The sequence below is a fragment of the Anolis sagrei genome, chromosome 2, assembly GCF_037176765.1.
Source record: "Anolis sagrei isolate rAnoSag1 chromosome 2, rAnoSag1.mat, whole genome shotgun sequence".
Taxonomy (NCBI): domain Eukaryota; kingdom Metazoa; phylum Chordata; class Lepidosauria; order Squamata; family Dactyloidae; genus Anolis; species Anolis sagrei.
The window spans coordinates 17,671,932-17,699,276 of record NC_090022.1 but is presented as its reverse complement, the minus strand read 5'-3'; the positions used below and the strand labels follow the sequence as shown (position 1 = coordinate 17,699,276).

Here is a 27,345-nt window from a genome sequence, read left to right as displayed (position 1 = left end):
ACAATATCTGCTTTGAACTGGAATATATGGCAGTGTGGATGCAGATAAACCAGTCCAAAGCAGATACTGTGGGGTTTTCTTCCTTGATATTCTGGGACCCTTCCACACAGCCCCCTATCCCAGAATATCAAGGCCAAAAAATCCCACAATATCTGCTTTGAACTGGAATATATGGCAGTGTGGATGCAGATAAACCAGTCCAAAGCAGATACTGTGGGGTTTTCTTCCTTGATATTCTGGGACCCTTCCACACAGCCCCCTATCCCAGAATATCAAGGCAAAAAATCCCACAATATCTGCTTTGAACTGGAATATATGGCAGTGTGGATGCAGATAAACCAGTCCAAAGCAGATATTGTGGGTTTTTCTTCCTTGATATTCTGGGACCCTTCCACACAGCCCTATATCCCAGAATATCAAGGCAAAAAATCCCACAATATCTGCTTTGAACTGGAATATATGGCAGTGTGGATGCAGATAAACCAGTCCAAAGCAGATACTGTGGGGTTTTCTTCCTTGATATTCTGGGACCCTTCCACACAGCCCCCTATCCCAGAATATCAAGGCCAAAAAATCCCACAATATCTGCTTTGAACTGGAATATATGGCAGTGTGGATGCAGATAAACCAGTCCAAAGCAGATACTGTGGGGTTTTCTTCCTTGATATTCTGGGACCCTTCCACACAGCCCTATATCCCAGAATATCAAGGCAAAAAATCCCACAATATCTGCTTTGAACTGGAATATATGGCAGTGTGGATGCAGATAAACCAGTCCAAAGCAGATACTGTGGGGTTTTCTTCCTTGATATTCTGGGACCCTTCCACACAGCCCTATATCCCAGAATATCAAGGCAAAAAATCCCACAATATCTGCTTTGAACTGGAATATATGGCAGTGTGGATGCAGATAAACCAGTCCAAAGCAGATACTGTGGGGTTTTCTTCCTTGATATTCTGGGACCCTTCCACACAGCCCCCTATCCCAGAATATCAAGGCCAAAAAATCCCACAATATCTGCTTTGAACTGGAATATATGGCAGTGTGGATGCAGATAAACCAGTCCAAAGCAGATACTGTGGGGTTTTCTTCCTTGATATTCTGGGACCCTTCCACACAGCCCTATATCCCAGAATATCAAGGCAAAAAATCCCACAATATCTGCTTTGAACTGGAATATATGGCAGTGTGGATGCAGATAACCCAGTTCAAAGCAGATACTGTGGGGTTTTCTTCCTTGATATTCTGGGACCCTTCCACACAGCCCTATATCCCAGAATATCAAGGCAAAAAATCCCACAATATCTGCTTTGAACTGGAATATATGGCAGTGTGGATGCAGATAAACCAGTCCAAAGCAGATATTGTGGGTTTTTCTTCCTTGATATTCTGGGACCCTTCCACACAGCCCTATATCCCAGAATATCAAGGCAAAAAATCCCACAATATCTGCTTTGAACTGGAATATATGGCAGTGTGGATGCAGATAAACCAGTCCAAAGCAGATACTGTGGGGTTTTCTTCCTTGATATTCTGGGACCCTTCCACACAGCCCTATATCCCAGAATATCAAGGCCAAAAAATCCCACAATATCTGCTTTGAACTGGAATATATGGCAGTGTGGATGCAGATAAACCAGTCCAAAGCAGATACTGTGGGGTTTTCTTCCTTGATATTCTGGGACCCTTCCACACAGCCCCCTATCCCAGAATATCAAGGCCAAAAAATCCCACAATATCTGCTTTGAACTGGAATATATGGCAGTGTGGATGCAGATAAACCAGTCCAAAGCAGATACTGTGGGGTTTTCTTCCTTGATATTCTGGGACCCTTCCACACAGCCCTATATCCCAGAATATCAAGGCAAAAAATCCCACAATATCTGCTTTGAACTGGAATATATGGCAGTGTGGATGCAGATAAACCAGTCCAAAGCAGATACTGTGGGGTTTTCTTCCTTGATATTCTGGGACCCTTCCACACAGCCCTATATCCCAGAATATCAAGGCAAAAAATCCCACAATATCTGCTTTGAACTGGAATATATGGCAGTGTGGATGCAGATAAACCAGTCCAAAGCAGATACTGTGGGGTTTTCTTCCTTGATATTCTGGGACCCTTCCACACAGCCCCCTATCCCAGAATATCAAGGCCAAAAAATCCCACAATATCTGCTTTGAACTGGAATATATGGCAGTGTGGATGCAGATAAACCAGTCCAAAGCAGATACTGTGGGGTTTTCTTCCTTGATATTCTGGGACCCTTCCACACAGCCCTATATCCCAGAATATCAAGGCAAAAAATCCCACAATATCTGCTTTGAACTGGAATATATGGCAGTGTGGATGCAGATAAACCAGTCCAAAGCAGATACTGTGGGGTTTTCTTCCTTGATATTCTGGGACCCTTCCACACAGCCCCCTATCCCAGAATATCAAGGCCAAAAAATCCCACAATATCTGCTTTGAACTGGAATATATGGCAGTGTGGATGCAGATAAACCAGTCCAAAGCAGATATTGTGGGTTTTTCTTCCTTGATATTCTGGGACCCTTCCACACAGCCCTATATCCCAGAATATCAAGGCAAAAAATCCCACAATATCTGCTTTGAACTGGAATATATGGCAGTGTGGATGCAGATAAACCAGTCCAAAGCAGATACTGTGGGGTTTTCTTCCTTGATATTCTGGGACCCTTCCACACAGCCCTATATCCCAGAATATCAAGGCAAAAAATCCCACAATATCTGCTTTGAACTGGAATATATGGCAGTGTGGATGCAGATAAACCAGTCCAAAGCAGATACTGTGGGGTTTTCTTCCTTGATATTCTGGGACCCTTCCACACAGCCCCCTATCCCAGAATATCAAGGCCAAAAAATCCCACAATATCTGCTTTGAACTGGAATATATGGCAGTGTGGATGCAGATAAACCAGTCCAAAGCAGATACTGTGGGGTTTTCTTCCTTGATATTCTGGGACCCTTCCACACAGCCCTATATCCCAGAATATCAAGGCAAAAAATCCCACAATATCTGCTTTGAACTGGAATATATGGCAGTGTGGATGCAGATAAACCAGTCCAAAGCAGATACTGTGGGGTTTTCTTCCTTGATATTCTGGGACCCTTCCACACAGCCCCCTATCCCAGAATATCAAGGCAAAAAATCCCACAATATCTGCTTTGAACTGGAATATATGGCAGTGTGGATGCAGATAAACCAGTCCAAAGCAGATACTGTGGGGTTTTCTTCCTTGATATTCTGGGACCCTTCCACACAGCCCCCTATCCCAGAATATCAAGGCCAAAAAATCCCACAATATCTGCTTTGAACTGGAATATATGGCAGTGTGGATGCAGATAAACCAGTCCAAAGCAGATACTGTGGGGTTTTCTTCCTTGATATTCTGGGACCCTTCCACACAGCCCTATATCCCAGAATATCAAGGCAAAAAATCCCACAATATCTGCTTTGAACTGGAATATATGGCAGTGTGGATGCAGATAAACCAGTCCAAAGCAGATACTGTGGGGTTTTCTTCCTTGATATTCTGGGACCCTTCCACACAGCCCCCTATCCCAGAATATCAAGGCCAAAAAATCCCACAATATCTGCTTTGAACTGGAATATATGGCAGTGTGGATGCAGATAAACCAGTCCAAAGCAGATACTGTGGGGTTTTCTTCCTTGATATTCTGGGACCCTTCCACACAGCCCCCTATCCCAGAATATCAAGGCCAAAAAATCCCACAATATCTGCTTTGAACTGGAATATATGGCAGTGTGGATGCAGATAAACCAGTCCAAAGCAGATACTGTGGGGTTTTCTTCCTTGATATTCTGGGACCCTTCCACACAGCCCTATATCCCAGAATATCAAGGCCAAAAAATCCCACAATATCTGCTTTGAACTGGAATATATGGCAGTGTGGATGCAGATAAACCAGTCCAAAGCAGATACTGTGGGGTTTTCTTCCTTGATATTCTGGGACCCTTCCACACAGCCCTATATCCCAGAATATAGGGCCTGAGTTTGGGGACCCCTGCGCTAGGGCCTCCAATGCCACGTGCAATTATAATCATCATATGCTTTATTGCTAGTCTATTTTAATTCTGCCCTTAAACTTTCAAACCCAGCATATAACTTAAAACATTTTAATCTGAAATTGTTAGGTCCCTAAATTTTCAATTTTCACGGATTATTTTCAGGCAGGAGACAAAGAGGAGAGTCTTCAGTTTGGAGCAACTGGGCTCCAGACAAAATGAAAGGGTTGTCAGTAAATCTCCTGCTCAGGTCTAAAAGCAGAAGCTTGCTACAATTGCAAAGTATATTTTATTTGCTGCTGCAGCTTATAAAGATTCTCATGAGGAGGTTATCTATGGAGTTACTTAGTTACCTTCTTCGTGTCTGTATCCTAAACTGGCAATTTTATTCTTCCCAAACTTTTTCTGGCATGAAAACCTTCAGAGGACTCCTCCCCAAAAAAAGATACCCCAAACGTTGTCCCTGTTTTTTTTTACTAAGCATTGTGAACCCACAAACTTCCCTTCCTTCCTTCATTTATACTTACTACTTGAGTATTTCCTTTTTTTGTGTGTGTCAGGAGCAACTTGAGAAACTGCAAGTCACTTCTAGTGTGAGAGAATTGCCCGTCTGCAAGGACGTTGCCCAGGGGACGCCCGGATGTTTTGATGTTTTATCATCCTTGTGGGAGGCTTCTCTCATGTCCCCGTATGGGGAGCTGGAGCTGACAGAGGGAGCTCATTCACACTCTCCCCTGATTCAAACCTCTGACCTGTCAGTCTTCAGTCCTGCCAGCACAAGGGTTTAACCCACTGTGCCACCGGGGGCTCCATAGTATTTCCTATAATGTAGTAAGTTTGGAAATAAAGAGATTTTTTTAAAATATTACCTCAAATCTTCATTTTTGTACAAGAAAATACTGTATATAACCACAAACATATATTTTGGTTCAGGGAAATATTGAATTCATACTTAAACTACCAAATGAAACATGTGCTCTCCGTGATTTACTTGCTTTTCGTAGAGCTTGTAAAACTTATGAATTTTGCTGATCGAAGTTTTCTTGATTTTATATCTAATGTATCACATGTGTATATTGTAAACCGCTCCGAGCCTTCGGGTAGTGGTGGTATACAAACTTGATAAATAAATAAATAAATAAATAAATAAGTGAGAAGAGGGGAGAGAACCTTCACAAGGGAAGCTGATCATAATCTGTTGCCTCAGATGCTTGTAGGAAGGCCAAGAAAAAAATGCAACCAACAATTTTGCCTTATGTTTCTTGCCATTTGGAGGCCAAGTTCACATAGTGATTAATTGATTGATTGATTAAAAGTACAGTCAGTAACTGTAGTCAAATTTAGAGCTAGGACCATGGATAAGAGGATCCTTGCCTGGTGAGCATTCAGGCTAAAGCAAATAGACCAGGACAGAGTAATCACTCATCCGTTTGAAAACAAGCCACAGAGGTTTATTCAATCTGGCCAGAAAGGATGCAATTAAAAGCATAACATGAATATAGAGACATGAGGTATTATATATTTGACAGCTATTCAAACCTCTCGCTCCCTCTCCTGATTGGCCAAAAAGGAGGCTGGTTTGGATTCGTGTCCTGATTGGCTGGGGCTCTGCTGATGTTGCTGTCTCTAGGTGGTGATTCCCTCTGGTGGGGAGGTGATAATGGGGGATTGATCCTAGGAGTGTCAATCAGCTTTGGGGATGTCCCCATAGGAGGGGCAAGCTCTGGAAAATCCATGTCCATATTTGGAAATGTGAATGAGTTTGCAGTTGGCTTAATTATCCAGTTCCAGGTGATGGGGAAATGATTTGGGAAAACAAAGGTGTGAGACTCTAGGAACAAAGGGTGATGATCTCTGCAATCAAGGCTTGAATTTGAAATAAAGAAGTTCACAGGTGTGCATATTCTAGGCTTCTGTTTCAGCAGTCAGTAATCTCTCAGCCCAAGTGAAGTACTTGGCTAGATAAACATTGGCTGGCTTTATCAGATTGGACACAGAAACGGTTTACTGTTTTACACATACACGCAATGGATCTTGATTATTGCTCTGACCAGGAAAAGCTGGGGGATTACCCCAACCATCGCTTCCACGAAATGTGTCGGAAGGGTGGCAGAAGACTCGTCCGGTTATGTTTTGACATAAATTCCACATATTAAATAATATATACACACATAGGGATAGAACTAGTATTAAAGAATAGAAGGCAGGCAGAAAATTGAAACAAAAGGATACATTTTATTATGGTTTGAAACAAAAAAGTCTTTGTGGGGAAGCCACTGCTGCCGGTCTGCTCTGAACCTCTGCTGATGTGCATCAACAAATATCTACAGACTTAAAAAAAAAAATACAATTCTTATTTTTCTATCCTTGCACCCTTGGAAAACTATAAATCCTTTAGAGGTGGGGTATTGTTTTCGACAACATAATCATGAAAACCATTCAAACTGCTTTTGGCTGAATTATACTGTAACAAATAGATAGAATCATAGAATCAAAGAGTTGGAAGAGACCTCATGGGCCATCCAGTCCAACCCCATTCTGCCAAGAAGCAGGAATATTGCATTCAAATCACCCCTGACAGATGGCCATCCAGCCTCTGTTTAAAAGCTTCCAAAGAAGGAGCCTCCACCACACTCCGGGGCAGAGAGTTCCACTGCTGAACAGCTCTTAAATAGGAATATTTAGACTTTTCAGCAAGGGAGGCAGAAATATCCTCCCATGGTTTGATGACCGTCATCATTCCAGTGGCAGGAACCTGACTTCTATGTTAGTCAGTAAGTGTTACAGCTGATGACAGGAAAGTAACTCATCTAGAACTGAAGCAATAAGCATACAAAAATGAACAGAACAGGTGCAGGGGAGGGGGAAGTTCTAACAAATACTTCAAAATCCCTCCTATGGCTCCAACATTTGCCTCTACAAAAACCAAGGGAAACAGCCAGTTCTGGGGGGACACAATGTTTCTGCCTCCATCACTGGAAAAAAATATGTTGAGGAAGGTCCTCAGGCTTTGTTTGATCAGAAATAATGGACATTGTAATATTTTAATTGCCTTGTGCAAAAAAAGTGCCAGACTCTTCCAACCAAAAAAAGGTTTGCAAAGAAGGCAGCTACAAACAGGTGCCACAATCTTCCTCAAGAAATAATTCTCCCTCCTGCATCTTAGCATGTGTGACTGATCAGGAACCCTTCTCTCTGTCTCCTTCCAATGAATGTGCCCTGGGTATTGTCATTTTTTTTATTGTACTTGAAAAATCTTTTCTCTTTAACCTTCTTGTGATGACAGAGAATGGCCACAATGCAATCAGATGCTACTTTCACACCTTTCCTGAAAATGGGGATACATCTGGCAGAGATGTCAAGGTTGTCTTCCTGAATGCTGCACTTGGGCTCTCAGAAGAGCTGTACTCGCTGCCTACTCTCACTTTAGAAGTGAAGAAAAGGTGGGCAGAAATGAGCTAAAGATGCTTTCTTTTTGTTTTTTAAAGGTAGCGGCCAAATGACAAAATGTAGAAGAACATGGTGAATGACAATAACTGTGCCGTCGTGCCTGGGGACTATTATTCTCAATAAAGAAGGGATGGATGTGGCATCTTTCCCCCAGGGGATTGCTTCTTGCCCTCCTATAGGAAACTGGAACTCCCAAAAACCCAAAACGCTGTAAATAGCTCAAGATACGTTTTATTGAACACAAAGTCACTTCTTCAAAGCAATGACCTGAAAAACTTTAGAGGGGTGAAGGAAAACATACATTACAGACTCAATCAGTCCTGGGTCCAAGGTGTTTGAAGCTGAGAAGCCTCACCAAGTTTCCGCTTTCCTCAATGGCTGTGAATGCCGCAGCAAACCACAACCCCAGTTCAGATGGCCTATGTTTTGAAGATTCAGGAGCTTCCTTTGGTGCCAAAAGAACCTGCTTGAAGGTGCCTGGGTCTCCTCAATAATTGTCCAGGACGATCTGGACATAAAGCATGAGTCCCAGGGGTAAAAAACCTCAGAACTGGTGCTAAGAGGTAACTTAAATCAGGGTCCTTTAGAGTCAGGTCTCTTACTCACATCCATCTGGTACGAACTCTGAAGGCAGAATGAAGAGAAAAAGAAAGTTCTCCCCTCTTACAGGAAGAGGTGGAGCCAAACAGTACTGATTGACAGCTACAAGCAACCAATCCATACAACTATACATAAGCAGTGTAAAAAGGGGCAGGATTAAGCATGATACAATAGTTTAAATCTTACAACTAACAGTTCTATACATAGGTGGCGCCACTCGCGCCATCACAATAACTATTGAAGACATAAAGATAGGAACAAACTTGTAGCAGCCCACAGAGAAGTGGAGAAGAGACATGGACTGAGAGACTGTGGGAGGGTGGCTTTCCTTAGTGACGTCTCTCTCCAAGCCTCACTCCTGCCCATTAGAGCAATGAGGAGGAGCAACACTTACAACTGGCGTTTTCAAACCGTTGGCCTTTGTTTCCCTACTGAATATGGATATGTATCTTATATACCAATTCAAAGTACTGTCAAAGTTAATTACTTGTGTTTGTGGAGGGATTATGGGAGTTACTTAAATTTACATAAAGTAAATGCGAAGTGGTTGTCTGGAGTAGTAATAAGAATGACACACACACACACACATACACAAAGGATTGAGGAGGATAATGGGAATTACAGTACACAACATATAGCACATGAGCATTATACACGGTGAAATACAAGGGGTATTTTTAAAGTAAGGTCCGTTTTGTTGTAGACACTAGTAGTTTGCGCGCATACCACAACGAGCGTGTGTGTCGTGTACCGGCATGCCTCGGGAACAACTGTGCTCAGTTTCCGCTCTGTAGCTAACCTGTACAGTTCTGTTCTGTGCTTTAAAAATGTTTAAGACTATCAACTCACGCGCCGCATGTGAGGTTCGCTCAGTGATACGGTTTTTGTCAGCAAGGAACCTGCCTGCTGCAGAAATTCACCGACAGATTTGTGAAGTGTATGGTGATACTGTTATGAGTGAAAGCAAAGTGCGTAAGTGGGTACGACAATTCAAAGATGGCCATGACAACGTCCATGATGAGGACCGCTCCGGTCGCCCTTCTTTGATTACAGACAATTTAGTGGCTTCAGTTGAAGCGAGGATTCGCGAGAACAGGCGCTTAAAATTGGTTCAGAGGTATGATAAGTGTTTGAACAAACTTGGCAACTATGTCGAAAAATAGAGTGAAGTATGTACTTTCTGAAAATAAATTTACTTTTTTGAAATAAACTTTTGTTGTGTACTTATGTTCAAACGGACCTTTCTTAAAAAATACCCCTCGTACATTCCAACTTTTTATAACGGGGTGCAGATTTCTCAGCAAAAGAAAATATTTGGTTTGCAGCAGAAGAAGGAAAAATGTGAAAATCAAACCTGCTGCTACTGTTGATGTAAAACCGGAATGAAAAGAGAACCCACATTCTCAGCCGTTTCACTACTGAAATGGTCATTTCTCTGTTTCTCAGCTGAACTGTGCCCAAACGGTATTTGTTATCTGTAGTGATACTATGGTGATGAAATACTCATAATACAAAAATCCAAAGGAAATTATATAGAAGTTACAAAGTAGTACAGTAGATGTTGTTGTTCATTCGTTCAGTCATTTCCGACTCTTCGTGACCTCATGGACCAGCCCACACCTGAGCTCCTTGTTGGCCGTCACCACCCCCAGCTCCTTCAAGGTCAATCCAATCACTTCAAGGATCGTTTTTGAAAATCTGAATATTAATTTTGAGAAAATGGAGGGCTTGCCAGAAAACAAATACTCAAGTTCTACCTCTACCTCAAAAAATTAGGATACTGTCATTGCATTGAATAATCAAGATTGTGAAATTTGTGTGTAGAATTGGGAAAATTTCTACATGTGATGAAGTTCTTTGTCTTCAAGATATGACATTCCTGAAAGCCTTGACATGCCATCCTAAAATAGTGACTGATATGGTATGGATAAGATAGATATACATACCTACATACTAGGAATATTGTGATACTTGCTCAAGATTTCCTTGATTTGCTTGATTTTTGAAAGCAGTAGATGAGATTACATTTGGTTATAGATAACTGAGTATTAAGATGAAAGCCCAAATGAACATGACTTAATATAAGGTGCCTAAGATACAGAATAAAGTAAAGTGCCCAGGCATAACATACCTGTGTTTCTCTTTGGCAGCAATGTATATGTATAAAAAGGTAAGGGTTTTCCCCTGACATTAAGTCCTATCGTATCCGACTCTGGGGGTTGGTGCTCAACTCCATTTCTAGGCTGGAGAGCCGGCGTTGTCCATAGACGCCTCCAAAGTCATGTGGCCAGCATGTCTGCATGGAACACTGTCACCTTCCTGCCAGAGTGGTGTTCTACTTATTGATCTACTTACATTTGCATGTTTTCAAACTGCTAAGTTGGCAGAAGCTGGGGCTAACAGTGGGAGCTCACTCTGCTCCCCAGATTCGAACCACCAAGTTTTCAGTCAGCAAGTTCAGGAACTCAGCAGTTTAACCTGCTGCACCACTGGGGACTCCTTAATTTATATGTATATGTGTGTCTTTAGATGTAGGGCCCTTCCAGATGGCCCTATATCCCAGGATCTGATCCCAGTTTTACTGCTTTAAACTGGATTATATGAGTCCACACTGCCAGATAATCTGGGATAGACAGAAAACCTGGGATCAGATCCTGGGATATAGAAGCTGTCTGAAAGGGCCCATATATAAGAAGTAGTTTAAAACAAGTAAATATTCTGGAACTCGTAGATGACAAAATGTTTAAGTGAAGTGTTGATGATGATAATCTAACATACCTTGTTTGACCACTATCATATATTGGAAGCTCTGGCCACAAGAAGTTGTTACATAGTTATACCCTGCTTTCTTCCCTTAATTGAGACCAAAAATGGCTCACAACAATAAAAACAATGTAATTTAAAAATCTACAACATATATCAGAACAGAATTAAACCTAGAGTTGTTAAAAAACACCCACAGTAAAATCCCATAAATCCATTTAAAATAATAATAATAATAATAATAATAATAATTTATTTGTATACCACCTTATCTCCCCGAAAGGATTCAAAACGGTTTCCAGCATATAAGGCAAAACATTCAATTGCCAAGAAGAAAATCATACAAGCAGATTTAAATAAAAGCATCATGTTGTTGTTGTTCATTCGTTCAGTCATCTCCGACTCTCCGTGGCCTCATGGACCAGCCCACGCCAGAGCTCCCTGTCGGCCGTCACCACCCCCAGCTCCTTCAAGGTCAGTCCAGTCACTTCAAGGATGCCATCCATCCATCTTGCCCTTGGTCGGCCCCTCTTCCTTTTTCCTTCCATTTTCCCCAGCATAATTGTCTTCTCTAGGCTTTGCTGTCTCCCCATGATGTGGCCAAAGTACTTCAACTTTGTCTCTAGTATCCTTCCCTCCATCATAAAAAAGCATCATAAAAAAGCATCATAAAACACAAAAATCATACTAGAACACCACAATAAAATTTTAAACCAGTTGTAATTATAACTCCATCAGATAAGGTTCAATAAAGTAATTCAAACACCAAGCAGCACCCTCTGGCTCTTTCTTTAAAACGTTATCATTGATCACAGTGACCCAGAGTTAGCTGAGAAGCGGCAAAAGCCTTCAATCTCACAGTACTATAAAGAGAAGGAAAGGGGAACTTCATCTGTTTCAGTATATAATCCTGTCATTCTGCATTTCAAAAAAGTTAAAGTTGATCAGAATCAGTTTGAAAACAAAAACAATTTGGAAAATATATTTAGAAAGACTAAAGATGGCTAAAACAGTAACTTAAGAGTCACTGTTATTCAGTAATATTTTCTTTATCAGTAGGATGTGGCCTACAACAGCCTTTTCCATCATCCATTATTATGGAGTATTAAATCCATTATTATGTATTAAGAAAATCTCATTTATGGAGTTTAAGTACACACAAGCAAGATTAAGCAACTTCATTAGACAGACAGATGTACATTTAGGTAGATCAGTGGTTCTCAACCTGTGTGTCCTCAGATGTTTTGGCCTTCAACTCCCAGAAATCCTAACAGCTGGAAAACTGGCTGGGATTTCTGGGAATTGTAGGCCAAAACACCTGGGGACCCACAGGTTGAGAACCACTGCTCTAGAACATGGTCATATAGCCCAAAAAAACCTACAACAACCCAGTGATTTCAGCCATGAAAGCCTTCAACAATACATTTAAAAAATATGACTTAATTGGTTGTATTCTGCCATGAAAGATTTTTTGAATCAAATATTTTAATGAATAAATATAAATTATATAGAACTTAAAATATAATTTTTGTTGAGTGAGCGTGCTTTCTATTTCACCAAAGCCATCCAGGGAAGTTTCACAAATTCCCATTGATTCATTCAAGTCTTATTTTTCGCTCTCTTTTCATATAGTATCTTGTCTCTTTAAGAGGTAGATCAATGGTGCTCAGATGTTTTGGCCTTCAACTCCCAGAAATCCTAACAGCTGGTAAACTGGCTGGGATTTCTGGGAGTTGTAGGCCAAAACACCTGGAGACCCACAGGTTGAAGTCACAGGTCTGCAGTTTGGGTGTCCTCTTGGACTCATCACTTATGCTTGAAGCGCAGGTGTCGGCGGTGGCCGGGAGGGCCTTTGCACAATTAAGACTCGTGCACCAACTGCAACCGTACCTCATGAAGGCGGATCTGGCCAGGGTGGTCCATGCTTTAGTCACCTCCAGATTGGACTACTGCAATGCACTCTACGTGGGGCTGCCCTTGAAAACAGCCCGGAAATTTCAATTGCTTCAGTGTGCGGTGGCTAGGTTGTTAACTGGTGCTCCTTACAGGGAGCAGTCAACCCCACTGTTTAAGGAACTCCATTGGCTGCCATTTATTTTCTGGTCCCAATTCAAGGTGCAGGTTCTTACCTACAAACCCCTAAACGGTTTGGGACCCGCCTACCTGCGTGGCCGCATCTCTGTGTACGAACCCACGCGATCTCTTCGATCATCTGGAGAGCCCCTGCTCGCGCTTCCACCTCCATCGCAAACGCGATTAGTGGGGACGAGGGAGAGGGCCTTCTCGGTGGTGGCCCCTCGACTCTGGAACTCGCTCCCCAAGGACATCAGGCATGCCTCATCTCTGGCAGTCTTTAGGAGGAGCCTGAAAACATGGTTGTTTCAGTGTGCCTTCCCAGAATAAGGAGACTCCCAGCAATATGTCCCTAAATGCACTTTATTAGTGATCTAGGATTGTCTGCACATTTCATCCGTCTCTAAAATTTCTATCCTAGTTATACGTCACCTGGTCATGCCCAGCATTATTTTTAAATTTTAATTATTACATTTGGCCCAGCCATAGGTTTTAAACGTCGTTGTGTTTTTGTTAATGTTTATTGCTTATTTTCTGATTGTGAATTTATTTATTGTCTTGTATTACTGTTGCTATTGTTTTTATTGTTGTATTGTGGGCTCGGCCTCATGTAAGCCACACCGAGTCCCTTTATTATTATTATTATTATTATTATTATTATTATTATTGAGAACCACTGAGATAGATAAAAGTACAGATAGGTAAGCATTTATTCTCTCTCAAAAGCTTTCGCAGCAGAATACAATCAATAAAATCATATCTGAATATTTTTTTTAAACATTGTTCACTTTAAGAACACTTTTCAGGAAGAATTCAATAAACTCATTATATTATTATCAACCAGGTTTAGAGAACAAGTCCCATGAAATAGGCTTGCCTGCTTTAAGGTGAGATTCTGAGGTGGACTCTACTTGCATAAAAGAACGGGAGGACAGTCTCTCCGGAGAACGGGACATCTGAAAGGACGTAGATCTGGTCTCCCGTATCAGCATCGTAAAAGGCCACCCGATTTGCAGCACAGTTCAGACAGACTCGGATCCGCTTGGTCTTTTCACTCAGACGGAAAACAGTACTAGAAGGCCATCTGGCACGTTGATACTCACCTGACCACTTGCCCACATCCCAGACTCCATCGTTAGGACCAGACTGAACAGGGCCTTTTCTCCTGACAGACTTCCTAGCCACCCCCACAGACCAGTTTCCTCCTCCTTCCACCACAACTTCCCAGAAATGCCTGCCAGATGTGAATCCCTCACGTCCCAACACAAACGCTCTGGGACTGAATCTCTCAGGAGTGTCAGGCAGGTTTTGCTCCTTGTCTTCCCCTCTCACACTTTTATAATCCTCTGATAGGACGAGCTTGCGACTCGCTGTGTCTGGATCCAGAGTGATATTTGCTGTTGAAGACAGACAGAAAGAGAGAGAGATGATGCAAAGCAAAGAGATAATAATAAAACATCCTTCTTATAATTGTGATAAAGGCTACTTGTTGTGAAATCAGTGTTTCCATCATGAGAGAGTTCAAACTCTACTTTTGTGGGTTCTGCCTAGAAAACAGGATATTGCTGGTCTCTTCTCGGAAATAGAAGTTATTTATTTACTTATTTATTTACAGTATTTATCAACCGCTTACCTCACCTCAGCAAGCGAGAGTCCCACTGGAACACCTCAGCAAGCGAGAGTCCAAAAGTGGCAGGCTCAAACCCAGAACCTCAATCAATGGCTGATACCAAATGAGAGACTCCCCCCTGGGCACACAGAGGACTGGGCGACTTGGAAGGCGCTGAACAGACTGCGCTCTGGCACCACGAGATGCAGAGCCAACCTTCAGAAATGGGGCTACAAAGTGGAATCCACGACATGCGAGTGTGGAGAGGAGCAAACCACAGACCACCTGCTGCAATGCAACCTGAGCCCTGCCACATGCACAATGGAGGTCCTTCTTGCAGCAACACCAGAAGCACTCCAAGTGGCCAGATACTGGTCAAAGGACATTTAGTCAACTACCAAACTCACAAATGTTGTATTTTGTTTGTTTGCTTTGTTCTGTTAGAAATGTAATGTAACCAAGTCGGAATAGAGGGGTGGCTATCACTATCACTCCGAATGTCAATGAATTCACATTACAAGAAAACATAAATACTCCTAGAATGAATAATTCACTGCTCTTATTTTAGCACTTTTAATGATTTTTCCCACTTTCCCCCGAGGACTGCTACTGAGTATCTTTTTATTATCCTATTATTCTATTATCCTGCATTCACTCTTTTTTTAAGGGCTCAAATGAACATCTTTTATTTCTTTAAAACATCTACAACAAAAACTAAGGCTTAATCTAAACACAGAACAACAGTTAGGTAGTACTGGAGAAATCCAGTCACCCTTAACATTTGAGTGATTTTCATCCAAGATCGAGCATTTTAAACAGGTGACATTCACTTGGTTTCTGGATATGCTCTCTATATAAGATCTCTCTTCTATAGTCAGAACAACTGGGTATTGACCTAAGATACGTATAGACCCCAAAACAGAACTTAACAAAACCCCTCTTATTTGTTACTGCAAGAACATTCGTAATATGACAACATTATAAACGTATCAGCAACCCCCATTTGATATTTCTATCCCATATTTTGTTAAAGAACCAGGAAAGGTTTGCATAAATCTTATCAGATGAATTCTGTGATCCTAAAAGTTATAAACAACAGTTCTCAAGCAGAATCATGTGGAGTCATTGAAACAACATACAAAAATGCAGATTTGCTTAATTGCTGTGAATAATTAGCTAAGCCCCAAACTCACTAAGCAATATGACAGAATAGTCACATTCCAGAGGGTTGACAGCTCTGATATACTATGGTTTTCCTGGCCAATTTCATTTCAGTGATACAAGGGCCTCTGCCACTATGCATTCCTCCAACCAATTACTTCTATTTTGTTACAGCGCATTCACTCTTTTTAATCATTGTGTTTAGAGGTATTTCCTTGCATAAGTGCCATGGTTCTTTTACACTATAACATTGTAGCGGTAAGATTATTTTAAAACTCAGAGGAGATTTTTGTGCTTCAAACCATGGAATTTTCTCAGCAAAACACACATTTTTAAAAAATGGTAAAAATCCCTGGTGCGGATCCATGAAATTACAACCAACAGTGGACATGGAGGGGAAAATAACACTGATTTGGTGAAATGCTACCAGGCAAATGGCACCATCACTTCCAACATTGGAAATTTACCTTTCTGAAGCTCTAGCCCATGTGACACAGCATCTAGGAATGCAACTAAAATAAAACAAAAACATATATAAGATTAGGCAGCAATCATTTTGTTCAGAAAAATATCAATTCACATTAGATCTCCCCCTATGAACCAGCACGGGCTCTAAGATTGCTGAGGAGATGGTCCTCTCAGTCCTGCCTCCGTCTCAAGCGTGGTTGGTGGGGATGAGGGAGAGGGTCTTCTTGGTGGTGCCCCCGCTGCTATGGAATGCCCTCCCCAAGGAACTTAGGCAAGCCTCCACACTACAGCACTTTTGGAAAGAACTACAAACTTGGTTCTTTCAATAGGCCGTTGATAATGCTTAAGATAGCAGCCGGACTGTTCTTTAGCCAGGGAAGGCTAAATTGATTGCATGGATTTTTGATCAATGACTATTCCTATATTTTATTTTTGTCAATTTTTTATGTCTGGTTTTAAATATGTTTTTGTATTTTCAATATTGATATACTGTATTATTTTATATGTGGTGTGGCACCGTATGTACTATTTGTAAACCGCCCTGAGTACTATTTGTAAGCCGCCCTATGGGAGATGGGGCAGGGTCTAAAAAAAAGTTTATTACTAAGTTTACTATTAGGCACATCCAATAAAGGTTTAAAAAGAAACTGAAAGAAATACTCATTTATTATACAGGAAGAATGGTACAAGCTGAAGAAGGCAGGCCTGCACTTTGCTTTTGACATGATTCTCCCTCAGTAAGATGTTCTGTTATATGTTTTACAATTAAGTTGTGCAATCATTTTCCAGGCATCATGCCTGAAAAGAAAAACATGGGAAGAGAGAGGAGAGCAAGGAAGCTTCCATCACCAGTTTACTTTACCAAAGTGGAAATTATAAGAAATGAGGGAAGAAAAAAGGAATTCATGGATCCACTTTGCCAGAAACCTTGAAATGGCTTCTAGAAGGCTCAAAATATTTTCATGTACTAAAGGAAAGAGTACTTAATTTATCTGTTTCATTTTACATGTGCATATTGTTCATTTAGATTTATCAGTTTGTTGTAACAGGATAAATGCTTCTTCCCCCCCCCCCCCTGTGGTGTTGGCACCCAGGCCTGTAGCGAGGGGGTGGTTTTAGGAATTCAACCCCCCCCCCGAAATATTTCAGATTTTTTTAAAAAACCTGGTTTACTCATGAATTTTAACTGGTTAACCAAATCCCCATGCTAAGTCTATGAGATGCAAAAAATTAAGAGTCCCTCCAGAACTGTAAGCACTATCTCAAGCAAATATTGACAATTTATTCACACTGTCATTACTTGCAGCAATAGCCGATGTAGTGAAGCAACCAAGGTGTGTGTGTGTGTTGAATGCTCTCATTAAGGAGGCCAGACTTGGTGGAGGTGGTTGACAGGGTTGGAGCTGCAGGCTATGGAAGGTTGCTCTGCCCCCTTCTGTGCTCTTTGCTTCAGTGTGAGCTAGGAGGCAGGTTTCAACCCCCCCCCCCAATTTTCAACCCTCCCTGAAATTTTCAAACCCCCCCCGAAATTTTCAACCCCCCCCCCCCCAAATTGTCAACCCTCCCCGAAATCTTTTTCTGGCTACGGCCCTGTTGGCACCCATCCCTATTTTCTCCACATTGTTTCTGCTTCTGGTACCAAAATTACTATTAAAAGAAGTAACACCCAGAAACAAATCTAGTTCATTAACTGAGGTAATCCTTGTAAATGCATATAAACCAGTAGTGGTATCTCTCTGCATGTGTTCGTGTTTGTGCACCCACACATTGACTGCCAGTGTCACAGAACAAAACTTGGTCCTTCTAGTAAAAACAAGAAAAAAACAATGCATGGGTCTGGAGAGAGAAGCCACACTGCTTCTTCCCTGAGCTGTCATGAGAATACAACAAAAATAGAGTTTCCCTCTTAGGCCAATGCGGAAACCAGCATAATTCCTTGTGGAAACACCTCTTTACCTCGGAATGGCTTCAAGGCAGCAACTAGAAAGGAATTTAGATCACAAAACTCCCAGATCTTCCATTTCAGCTCTGGAGGGAAAGCCACTGGCTTCTCGGATGTTTGCATCTCCTCAAACCTAGTGGAGAAAACAGAACAATGGGGGTGAGGGGGGGGACCACTCCTGCAAATTGCCGTATATTCTGGTGTATAATACTACTTTTTAACCCAAGAAAAATCTTCTCAAAAGTCAGGGGTCGTCTAATACGTGGGAGTAGTCTTCTACGCTGGGAGTCATCTTATAGAGCAGGTGCTGAAACTTCCAATCTGGATTGGTGAATCTGTGGTTGCCGCATATGGTGGGGGGAGCTCAAAAATGGCAATGGCCACATCCCTGCCATATGCAGTGACTGTATGAAAGCATTAAGGGCGACGCTGTACAAGTACGGTAGAAGAAAATCCATTCATCAGGATCCATGGACTTAATGCAGTCCCAATGGTGAGGTGAAGGGGTGCCTCACCAGGAAGGCGTAAGAGAAGGGCGGAGCAAGCTGCATGCGTCCGAGGCGCTCGGGGTATGGAAAAAAGAGATAGAGTGGCCCTGGGGCCAGAAAAACACACCTCTTTTACCTGTCTGGCCCGCCCTTGTATTCTATTACCGTACCTCGTCCTCTGACTCTCAGATCTCGCTCCTGAAGACTGCAGTGAAGTGGTACAGGTGTGCAGGTGCAAGATATGAGAGGCAGAGAAGGAGGTACAGTAATAGGAAAATTACCATATTGAAATCAAATGTGATGCTTTTAAAAAATTTATTTGGTGTGCTTTGGAAGAGGGGTAGTCCTATACGACATGTATATCCCAAACTCTATATTATAACTGGAAAAGTTGAGGATTGTCTTATACACCTAGTTGTCTTATATGCCAGAATATTCGGTACTTTTTTTAAAGGTACAGAAAGAGCTTGCCATTTCAGGATAAATATTGCTGAGGAAACAAATACAACAAATAATTATTAAGAGTTATCGCTAAGGCAGTGACACTAGCTATGGGTCAAGTCCCATAATGTCAAAAGGAAAGCAATATTTTTATCTGTGACCTGTTAGAGGCCTTCATTTTCTTCCACGGAGCATCAGAGGATCACCATGTCCACCAGTTATGTCTAATGGAAAGGATTAGGATCCACTTACCTCTGCAAGAGGTTCCTCGCATCCTAGAGGGAAGAAGAACAAAAGAAAGAAAGATGAGAAAGCAGTCTGTCCCTTCCCAAGGACACTTCTGTAACTTCAAAATTGGGAATAGTGCAACTATCTTTATGTAAAGACTATGTACCTTTGAGGGTAACAGAGGAGAAAGGGTTAGCCCGGAAAAACCTACAACAACCCAGGTTCCCTGGTGCTTTGATTTCAATTAACTTCTCCAAGCAATTCTCTGTAAATGCAAATGAATCAAAATCCTAAACATTTCTGAGAAGGTTAATCCTCATGCATACACCCAGTGCATCTTGGAAGCTCCTATATGGAATAGAGTTGTCTCTGGGTATATCAGGCTTGATCCTTTCCCTCCTTTTGTATCAGTGGTCTAGTGGTGGACTTTGGGGGCCCTCATCAAAGTAGACAAATCTAATGGTTGTTTCATTTTAATTGTTATGGAACCTAAGATGTGTAGTTGAAAAGACACCAGAGTGCTCTGGCTGAAACTTCCACATCTTCCATGCTAAATTGGAAATGTAGGATTCAGTAGGATGTTGCCATGGCAGTTATAATGAAATGTAGTGCTATATTTGTGTTGTGTAAATGGGCCCAGGGCACCCTCTAGAACAGTGGTTCTCAACCTTCCTAATGCCATGACCCTTTAATACAGTTCCTCATGTTGCGGTGACCCCCAACCATAACATTATTTTCATTGCTACTTCGTAACTTCATCCCTTAAGATTGTCCATGTTTGTGTGACAATGTTGTTCTTCAGACAACAGGTCATCCCTGAGTTACAAACAACTCCTAGTTAAGAACGGGGCTGAGACAACAGGGGGTGGGGGAGAGTGCCACTTCTCACTGCCTCCACCTCCGCCTCCTCCTCCACCTTGTTTCCACACTGGGCAACTCCTTCTGGTCTTCCCCTCCAGAGAGGCAGCCAGGAGAGGGTGGCATGTTCCAGGTTCAAGGAGAAAGAGGTGGGACCGAGGAGGCAAGACCAAAGAAAGTGGCAGCACGCCCCCTCTCAAACGGCTGATCGATCCCCCTAGGAGTCGCAACCCCCAAGTTTAGAACCACTGCTCTAGAACAACATCAAAGCCGATTCGAAATGCAGGCCACTGTGATTAACGGAAACAATGCCTAGTTAATTCCACAATAAACAAAGAGCAGATATTTTGTAATAGATCTTGTCCATGCCAGAAAAACTACTCCTGCCCAGTCTTACCTGCAGCAGTTCTGCTGGTGGCTGCTGACATGTCTCTTTCATCTCCTGGATGAGACTTTCCAAAGAAGAAAGTTCCCGGGAAAGTAAGACCAAGTGTTCATCTCTTTTCCTTACAATCTGCTTTTCCAGCTCCTCCATCTGGGCCCGGAGATGTTTCTCCTGTTCTTCCAGAAACTGTCGTATTTCTGTGATTTCTCCCATTGTTTTTTCAATTTTTGCTTTTGTCTGCTTCTGCAGTGATCAGAAAGAAAAGCAAGTAAATGAGTATCACTTTAAAATACAGTTGCTGAAATGAAAAAAGAGAGGGCTTCTGGCACATCAATGGTTGCGTAGGAGGAGGAATTTCAACAGAGGGTTCATGACAAACTATCAGGTAAAACTCCCTTTTGTTGTTGTTGTTGTTGTTGTGTACCTTCAGGTCAGTTCCCTCTTATAGTGACCCTAAGATTAATCTGTCCTGGGGGTTTCTTGACAAGATACATTCAGAGGATGAGTGGCCTTGCTTTCCTCTGAGGCTAAGAAATGGCAACTCACTCAAGGTCACAGTATGGGATTCATGATCAGTCTTCACACCATCCAAAGATTTATATGATGAAGCTGCATTTTATAACATGTTTTTTACACATTGTTTTAAGTTAGTTTCCTTCCATAATCACATTTACTCCTATACTTACAAGCAGGTCTTGGGCTTCCTTTTCTGTCTTTGCTTTATATTCCAGAACCTTTTCTATCTCCTTCACCAGACAATGCTGATGAAGACTCATCAAATCCTGCAGAGAAACAAACAGTCAGTTTTCACTGGAAAGTAACAGCCACATTTCACACACATACACAAGTGCAATGCCATACATTTTTCTGTGTTGAAATTCAATTTCTTAGTTTTGGCCCAGCTCTCTAATTTGAGAAGTCATTTTGGATTCTGACTCTGTCATCTGGGGTATCATCTGCAAATTTGAAAGGTATATCTCCTGTCCTGTCATCCATCACTGATTCTTCTTTGAAGCTCTTTATTGAGTGAAATCAATGGGATACAGAAAAAGGAGAAACATCTAGAGATAGTCCAATGCATCTAATACAAGAGGAGCCATTGGGAAACACATTTTTGAAGACGGGGATAACTCCTCTGCTGGTACTCTGTTTTCTAGGAATTCTCAAAGTTGTTCCAGAACTATTCCTGCCAGTTCTTTTAATATCTTTGAATGTAATTTATCTATTTCCATTAATGAGTACCAGTGATGTGGACAAGCTGCTGGGCCAAGGAAGGAGAACAACCTGCTTTCCAGATCCCTGTCCCTCTTGGCTAGTCATCCAGGGAAGAGATGTAATTCAATCCAAATACGACAAATCATGAATGCATCTCTCAGGGAGGGGAATATTCCATCCTGTTTAAAATAAGCAGTAGTTAGGCTACTGCTGATAGTTTACATGTTCTAAAGCAATGCTTCCCAACCTGTAGGTCCCCAGGTATTTTGGCCTAGAACTCCCAAAAATCCTAGTCAGTTTACCAGCTGTTAGGATTTCTGAGAATTTAAAGCCAAAACATCTGGGGACCCGCAGGCTGAAAACCACTACCCTAAACTTTTAAAACCTATAATGCTATTCTATTTATTGCCTCTCAGAAGCAAAATTCACAATGAATTGGGGTGTGAACTCCAAACAACCAATTGTAAAGAACCACGGTGCCTTTATATTCTTTGCCTGGATTCTTTTCATCTGTTTATGACTGTCCTTTGAACTGTGAAACCAAGTAATACCTTCCTTGCCTCTGTCTTCTCACAAAAAGAAGGTCATCTTCAACCTCAGCAAGATGGAGTGGATGAGGGATTAGAGGACATCCAACCCCAAATTGGGAAACAAGTCGTCCAGGAATACCTGGCCACTCTAAATGAGTTCAAGTCCCCAGGGCCAGATCAACTACACCCAAGAGTACTGAAGGAACTAGCGGAAGTCATTTCGGAACCATTGGCAATCATCTTTGAGAGTTCTTGGAGAATGGGAGAAGTTCCAGCAGATTGGAGGAGGGCCAATGTGGTCCCAATCTTCAAGAAGGGAAAAAAGGATGACCCAAACAACTACCGTCCGGTCAGCCTCACGTTGATACCAGGCAAGATTCTGGAAAAGATTGTTAAGGAAGTGGTCTGCAAACACTTAGAAACAAATGCGGTCATCGCTAATAGTCAACATGGATTTATCAAAAACAAGTCATGCCAGACTAATCTGATCTCTTTTTTCTATAGAGTTACAAGCTGGATAGATGCGGGGAATGCCATGGATGTGGCGTACCTGGATTTCAGTAAGGCCTTCGACAAGGTCCCCCATGACCTTCTGGCAAGGAAACTAGTCCAATGTGGGCTAGGCAAAACTACGGTGAGGTGGATCTGTAATTGATTAAATGGACGAACCCAGAGGGTGCTCACTAATGCTTCCTCTTCATCCTGGAAAGAAGTGACGAGCGGAGTGCCGCAGGGTTCCGTCCTGGGCCCGGTCCTGTTCAACATCTTTATTAATGACTTAGATGAAGAGTTAGAAGGCATGATCATCAAGTTTGCAGACGACACCAAATTGGGAGGGATAGCCAATACTACAGAGGACAGGACCAGGATTCAAAACGATCTTGACAGATTAGAGAGATGATGGGCCAAAACTAACAAAATGAATTTTAACAGTGACAAATGCAAGATACTCCACTTTGGCAGGAAAAACGAAATGCAAAGATACAGAATGGGGGACAATGCCTGGCTCGAGAGCAGTACGTGTGAAAAAGATCTTGGCGTCCTCGTGGACAACAGTTAAACATGAGCCAACAATGTGATGTGGCGGCAAAAAAAAGCCAATGGATTTTGGCCTGCATCAAGAGGAGAATAGTGTCTAGGTCCAGGGAAGTAATGCTACCCCTCTATTCTGCTTTGGTTAGACCACACCTGGAATATTGTGTCCAATTCTGGGCACCACAATTCAAGAGAGATATTGACAAGCTGGAATGTGTCCAGAGGAGGGCGACTAAAATGATCAAGGGTCTGGAGAACAAGCCCTATGAGGAGCGGCTTAAGGAGCTGGGCATGTTTAGCCTGAAGAAGAGAAGGCTGAGAGGAGATATGATAGCCATGTATAAATATGTGAGAGGAAGCCACAGGGAGGAGGGAGCAAGCTTGTTTTCTGCTGCCTTGGAGACTAGGACGCGGAACAATGGCTTCAAACTACAAGAGAGGAGATTCCATCTGAACATGAGGAAGAACTTCCTGACTGTGAGAGCCGTTCAGCAGTGGAACTCTCTGTCCCGAAGTGTGGTGGAGGCTCCTTTTTGGAAGCTTTTAAACAGAGGCTGGAGGGCCATCTGTCAGGAGTGATTTGAATGCAATACTCCTGCTTCTTGGCAGGTGGTTGGACTGGATGGCCCATGAGGTCTCTTCCAACTCTTTGATTCTATGATTCTAAGTAGGTAACAACAGAGTCCACCAGAACTGTTTTCGGCCAGATTGTGCATCACAAATGGGAACATTGGCCTGAAGTGTGAGGTGTTTGTTTCTTTATTTTTTCCCAAATCCATTCACCTTTATTGAAATCTCCAAGCACAGAAATCATTATTTCTCTATTTCCTGCTTGGCAGCTTCTTTGGACCTTTTTGCCTAGATGCCAAAAAGCTGAGAATTGACCTGAACCATATGCAGGCTTGCAAAGGCCTTGCAGTTCTTCTCCTCCTCCTTGGTGATAACTGGGACTTCTCTTTTTTGTGGACATTTTTGATGGGCATAACTGATCCAGAGAGCTGTATAGTCATGATTCTCTTTAGAGTTGGAGGAAGAAACTTCTGCCATGGCATACCACTCATCGCTGCAGTAGGCAAAGGAGAGGAGCACACTCACCTCAATCACCCAGCTACCAAAAAAGGATCTTTTGATCACCTTTGCAGAACCAGTCACTTTAGTTCTGAGCGAGATGGATGTTTCACTCAAAATGGAAGGGAGATACAAATACAGATTTGGGGATATAAATGGTTAATGTAAAAACAAGCAGAAGTAAATACCTTGCTAAATGTAAGGTGGAAGAAAAAATGTTAAACTATAGAGATACCAACAAAAGAGAAGCAGAAAGCCCTCTTTTGAAACTAATGTGTATATTTAAGTTTTATTTTAGATTGACATGTAATTAGGCCTCACAACCTCTGAGGATGCCTGCCATAGATGCAGGTGAAACCTTGGGGGGAGAATGCTTCTAGAACATGGCCATACAGCCTGAAAAACCTACAACGACCCATACGTATGTCATTATTGTTCAAGTATGTTTATATTTATGCTGTTGTCTTTTATTTGCAAAAAGAAAACAGTACATATGAAAGAGATCTAGGAGTCTTAGCAGACCTAAACTCAATATGGGTCAACAGTGTGATGAGGCAGCTCAAAAAGCCAATGCAATTCTAGGCTGCATCAATAGGAGTACAGTCTACTGCAGGGGTCAGGAACCTTCGGCCCTCCAGGTGTGGTGGACTTCAACTCCCACAATTCCTTGAGGCTCGGCATTTGCCCCAAAGGCTTACCTTGGCCTCAAGGAATTGTGGGAGTTGAAGTCCACCACACCTGGAGGGCCGAAGGTTCCTGACCCCTGCACTAGACTGTACTCCTATTTGAGCTGCCTCATCACACTGTTGACCCATATTGAGTTTACCGTCCACCACACCTGGAGGGCCGAAGGTTCCCCATGCCTGGTCTAGTGCTTAGATCTGGAGAAGTAATAGTACCACTACATTCTGCTTTGGCCTGGCTTCACCTGGAATAACACTAGTGGCCATCTGTCAGGAGTGCCTTAATCATGTCTTCCTACATGGAAGGGGGTTGGGCTGAGTGGCACTTGGAGTCTTTTCCAAATCTATGATTCAATGGAAAGATAGAAAGTGAGCAGTTGAAAAATATGCTTGCCCACTGCCACCCAAAATAGAACTTGCTAGCAAACTTACAGCCATAAACAGGTTATTTATAAAATGGGTTAGAAATTACAATTTAATGTGAGATCTTTCATACACAGTATAGTAGCTGCAATAACCACATTAGCAATACAGATCCAAACCTACTTTTATTTTCTTTTATAAGAGGAAGGAAACATCACTTTTTAAAATAAAGAAACTCCAGTTTTTCCCACTAGATGTGCTAAACAGGACAGACTGGCAGCCACTTTAGCATTGTTTCAAGGCGGCTTCAAGGCAGCCTGAAGTTCAGGGAGAAATTTTGTTTTCACCTCCTCCATTTGGTGTCCTCGAGAGAGATATAATTTTACTAGAATCCTATAAATTGTAGGCTTCTGGACAGATTAATCCCTTATTAAAAGGTAGGAAGCAAAGGTGATGAAATTCCATTTTAACATCACACAGACCTATTTCAACAAGTCTTTTTGGCTAATAATAACTCCCCCCTCCCCCCAACCCACCCACTTCAGGCAAGAAATTGTTATTTTGAGCCCAGCAATAAGATTTTCTAATGCAAGTGCATCTTCACAGAACTTCCCAGGAAACTTCCACGGGCATTTCCTTCCCTCAAAAAACACAAGAGTTTCTTACCTTGTAGTCTTGAGCAGCTGTCCCCAGAGGAATCCTTCGATGATCAGTGTGCTCCCTGTCACACGTCTCACAGATGAGGGTTTCGTCATCTTTGCAGAAAAGCTTCAGAGGCTCCTGGTGTTTCTCACAGACTCTCTCCTTGCTTTTTTCCTTCTTGGGTCCCTGAAGGCTGAGTAGCTTCACTTTTTCTACAAGATTGGCTAGCTGCTGATTTGTCCTGAGGTTCTTTTGCGAAACGATTTTTCTGCACTGAGGGCAGGAGGGCTCTGCGTTGCCTGACTTCTCCCAGGTCTGGGTCAGGCAGGCTCTGCAGAAGTTGTGCCCACAGTCTAAGGTCACAGGATCCTTGAAATAATCCAGGCAAACAGTACAAGTGGCTTCTTCACAAAGACCCTGCAAGGGATCCTGTGCCCTTGGAGCATCAGCCATGTCTGGCTTACAAAGAACTCGGGTACTTTCCTTTGCATTTACTTGCAGAGTATTCCCTGTAAATGATTCACTCAGCATGCCAACATCAGCTCTTAACTGGGAGGGAACACCTTGGAGAACAAGTTTCTAGATAAACAAGTTCCTTTTTCAAATAAGGCACCATGGATTTAGTAAAACTGCAACAGTGTGTTTATTTATTTATTTAGACATCTGTCGCTCCGGTTTTGATGGATTCATTCCAGCTTGTTCCGCCTGAGGAGGTGGACAAGATCCTTGGAACGTGAGAGCGACTACAGGTGCTCTAGACCCTTGTCCCTCCTGGTTTATCAAACTTGAAAGTGATGTATTAGCCGAGTGGTTTACTATGATTATCAATGCCTCGTTGGATCAGAGACAATTACCAGCAAGCTTAAAACAGGCAATTGTAAGACCAGTTCTGAAAAAGGCATCCCTTGATTTTTCAGTTCTTAACAACTACCAGCCAATTTCTAATCTCCCCTTTTTAGGGCAAGGTGGTAGAGCAAGTGGTGGCTTCTCAGCTCCAGGGATTCTTGGATGAAATTGATTATCTAAATCCATCACAATCTGGTTTTAGACCTGGTCAAGGAATGGAGAAGGCTTTGGTTGCCTTGGTAAATGGCCTCCACAGAGAACTAGACGGGAGAATGTGTCCTTGTTGGTTCACTTGGACATCTCAGTGGCTTTCAATACCATCGGCCATAGAATCGTAAAATCATAGAGTTGGAAGAGACCTCATGGGCCATCCAGTCCTCTCACAGTCAGAGCCATGGTATCCTGGACCGACTCTCCAAAATAGGTCTTGGGGCCACTGCTTTGCAA

At 42.3% G+C, this 27,345-nt stretch overlaps 1 protein-coding gene across 1 annotated transcript; it reads right to left on the bottom strand.

Moving 5' to 3' along the window:
* Positions 1–13,628: 13,628 nt before the first annotated feature.
* Positions 13,629–26,583, bottom strand: LOC137096346 (E3 ubiquitin-protein ligase TRIM11-like). The gene is made up of 7 exons (XM_067465505.1): positions 26,077–26,583; positions 21,203–21,298; positions 20,529–20,759; positions 19,298–19,320; positions 18,131–18,249; positions 16,174–16,218; positions 13,629–14,333 (listed from the first exon to the last, which is right to left on the bottom strand). The coding sequence occupies exons 1-7, from the start codon at positions 26,581–26,583 to the stop codon at positions 13,819–13,821; spliced, it is 1,536 nt and encodes a 511-aa protein (XP_067321606.1). The 3' UTR covers positions 13,629–13,818.
* Positions 26,584–27,345: the final 762 nt, after the last annotated feature.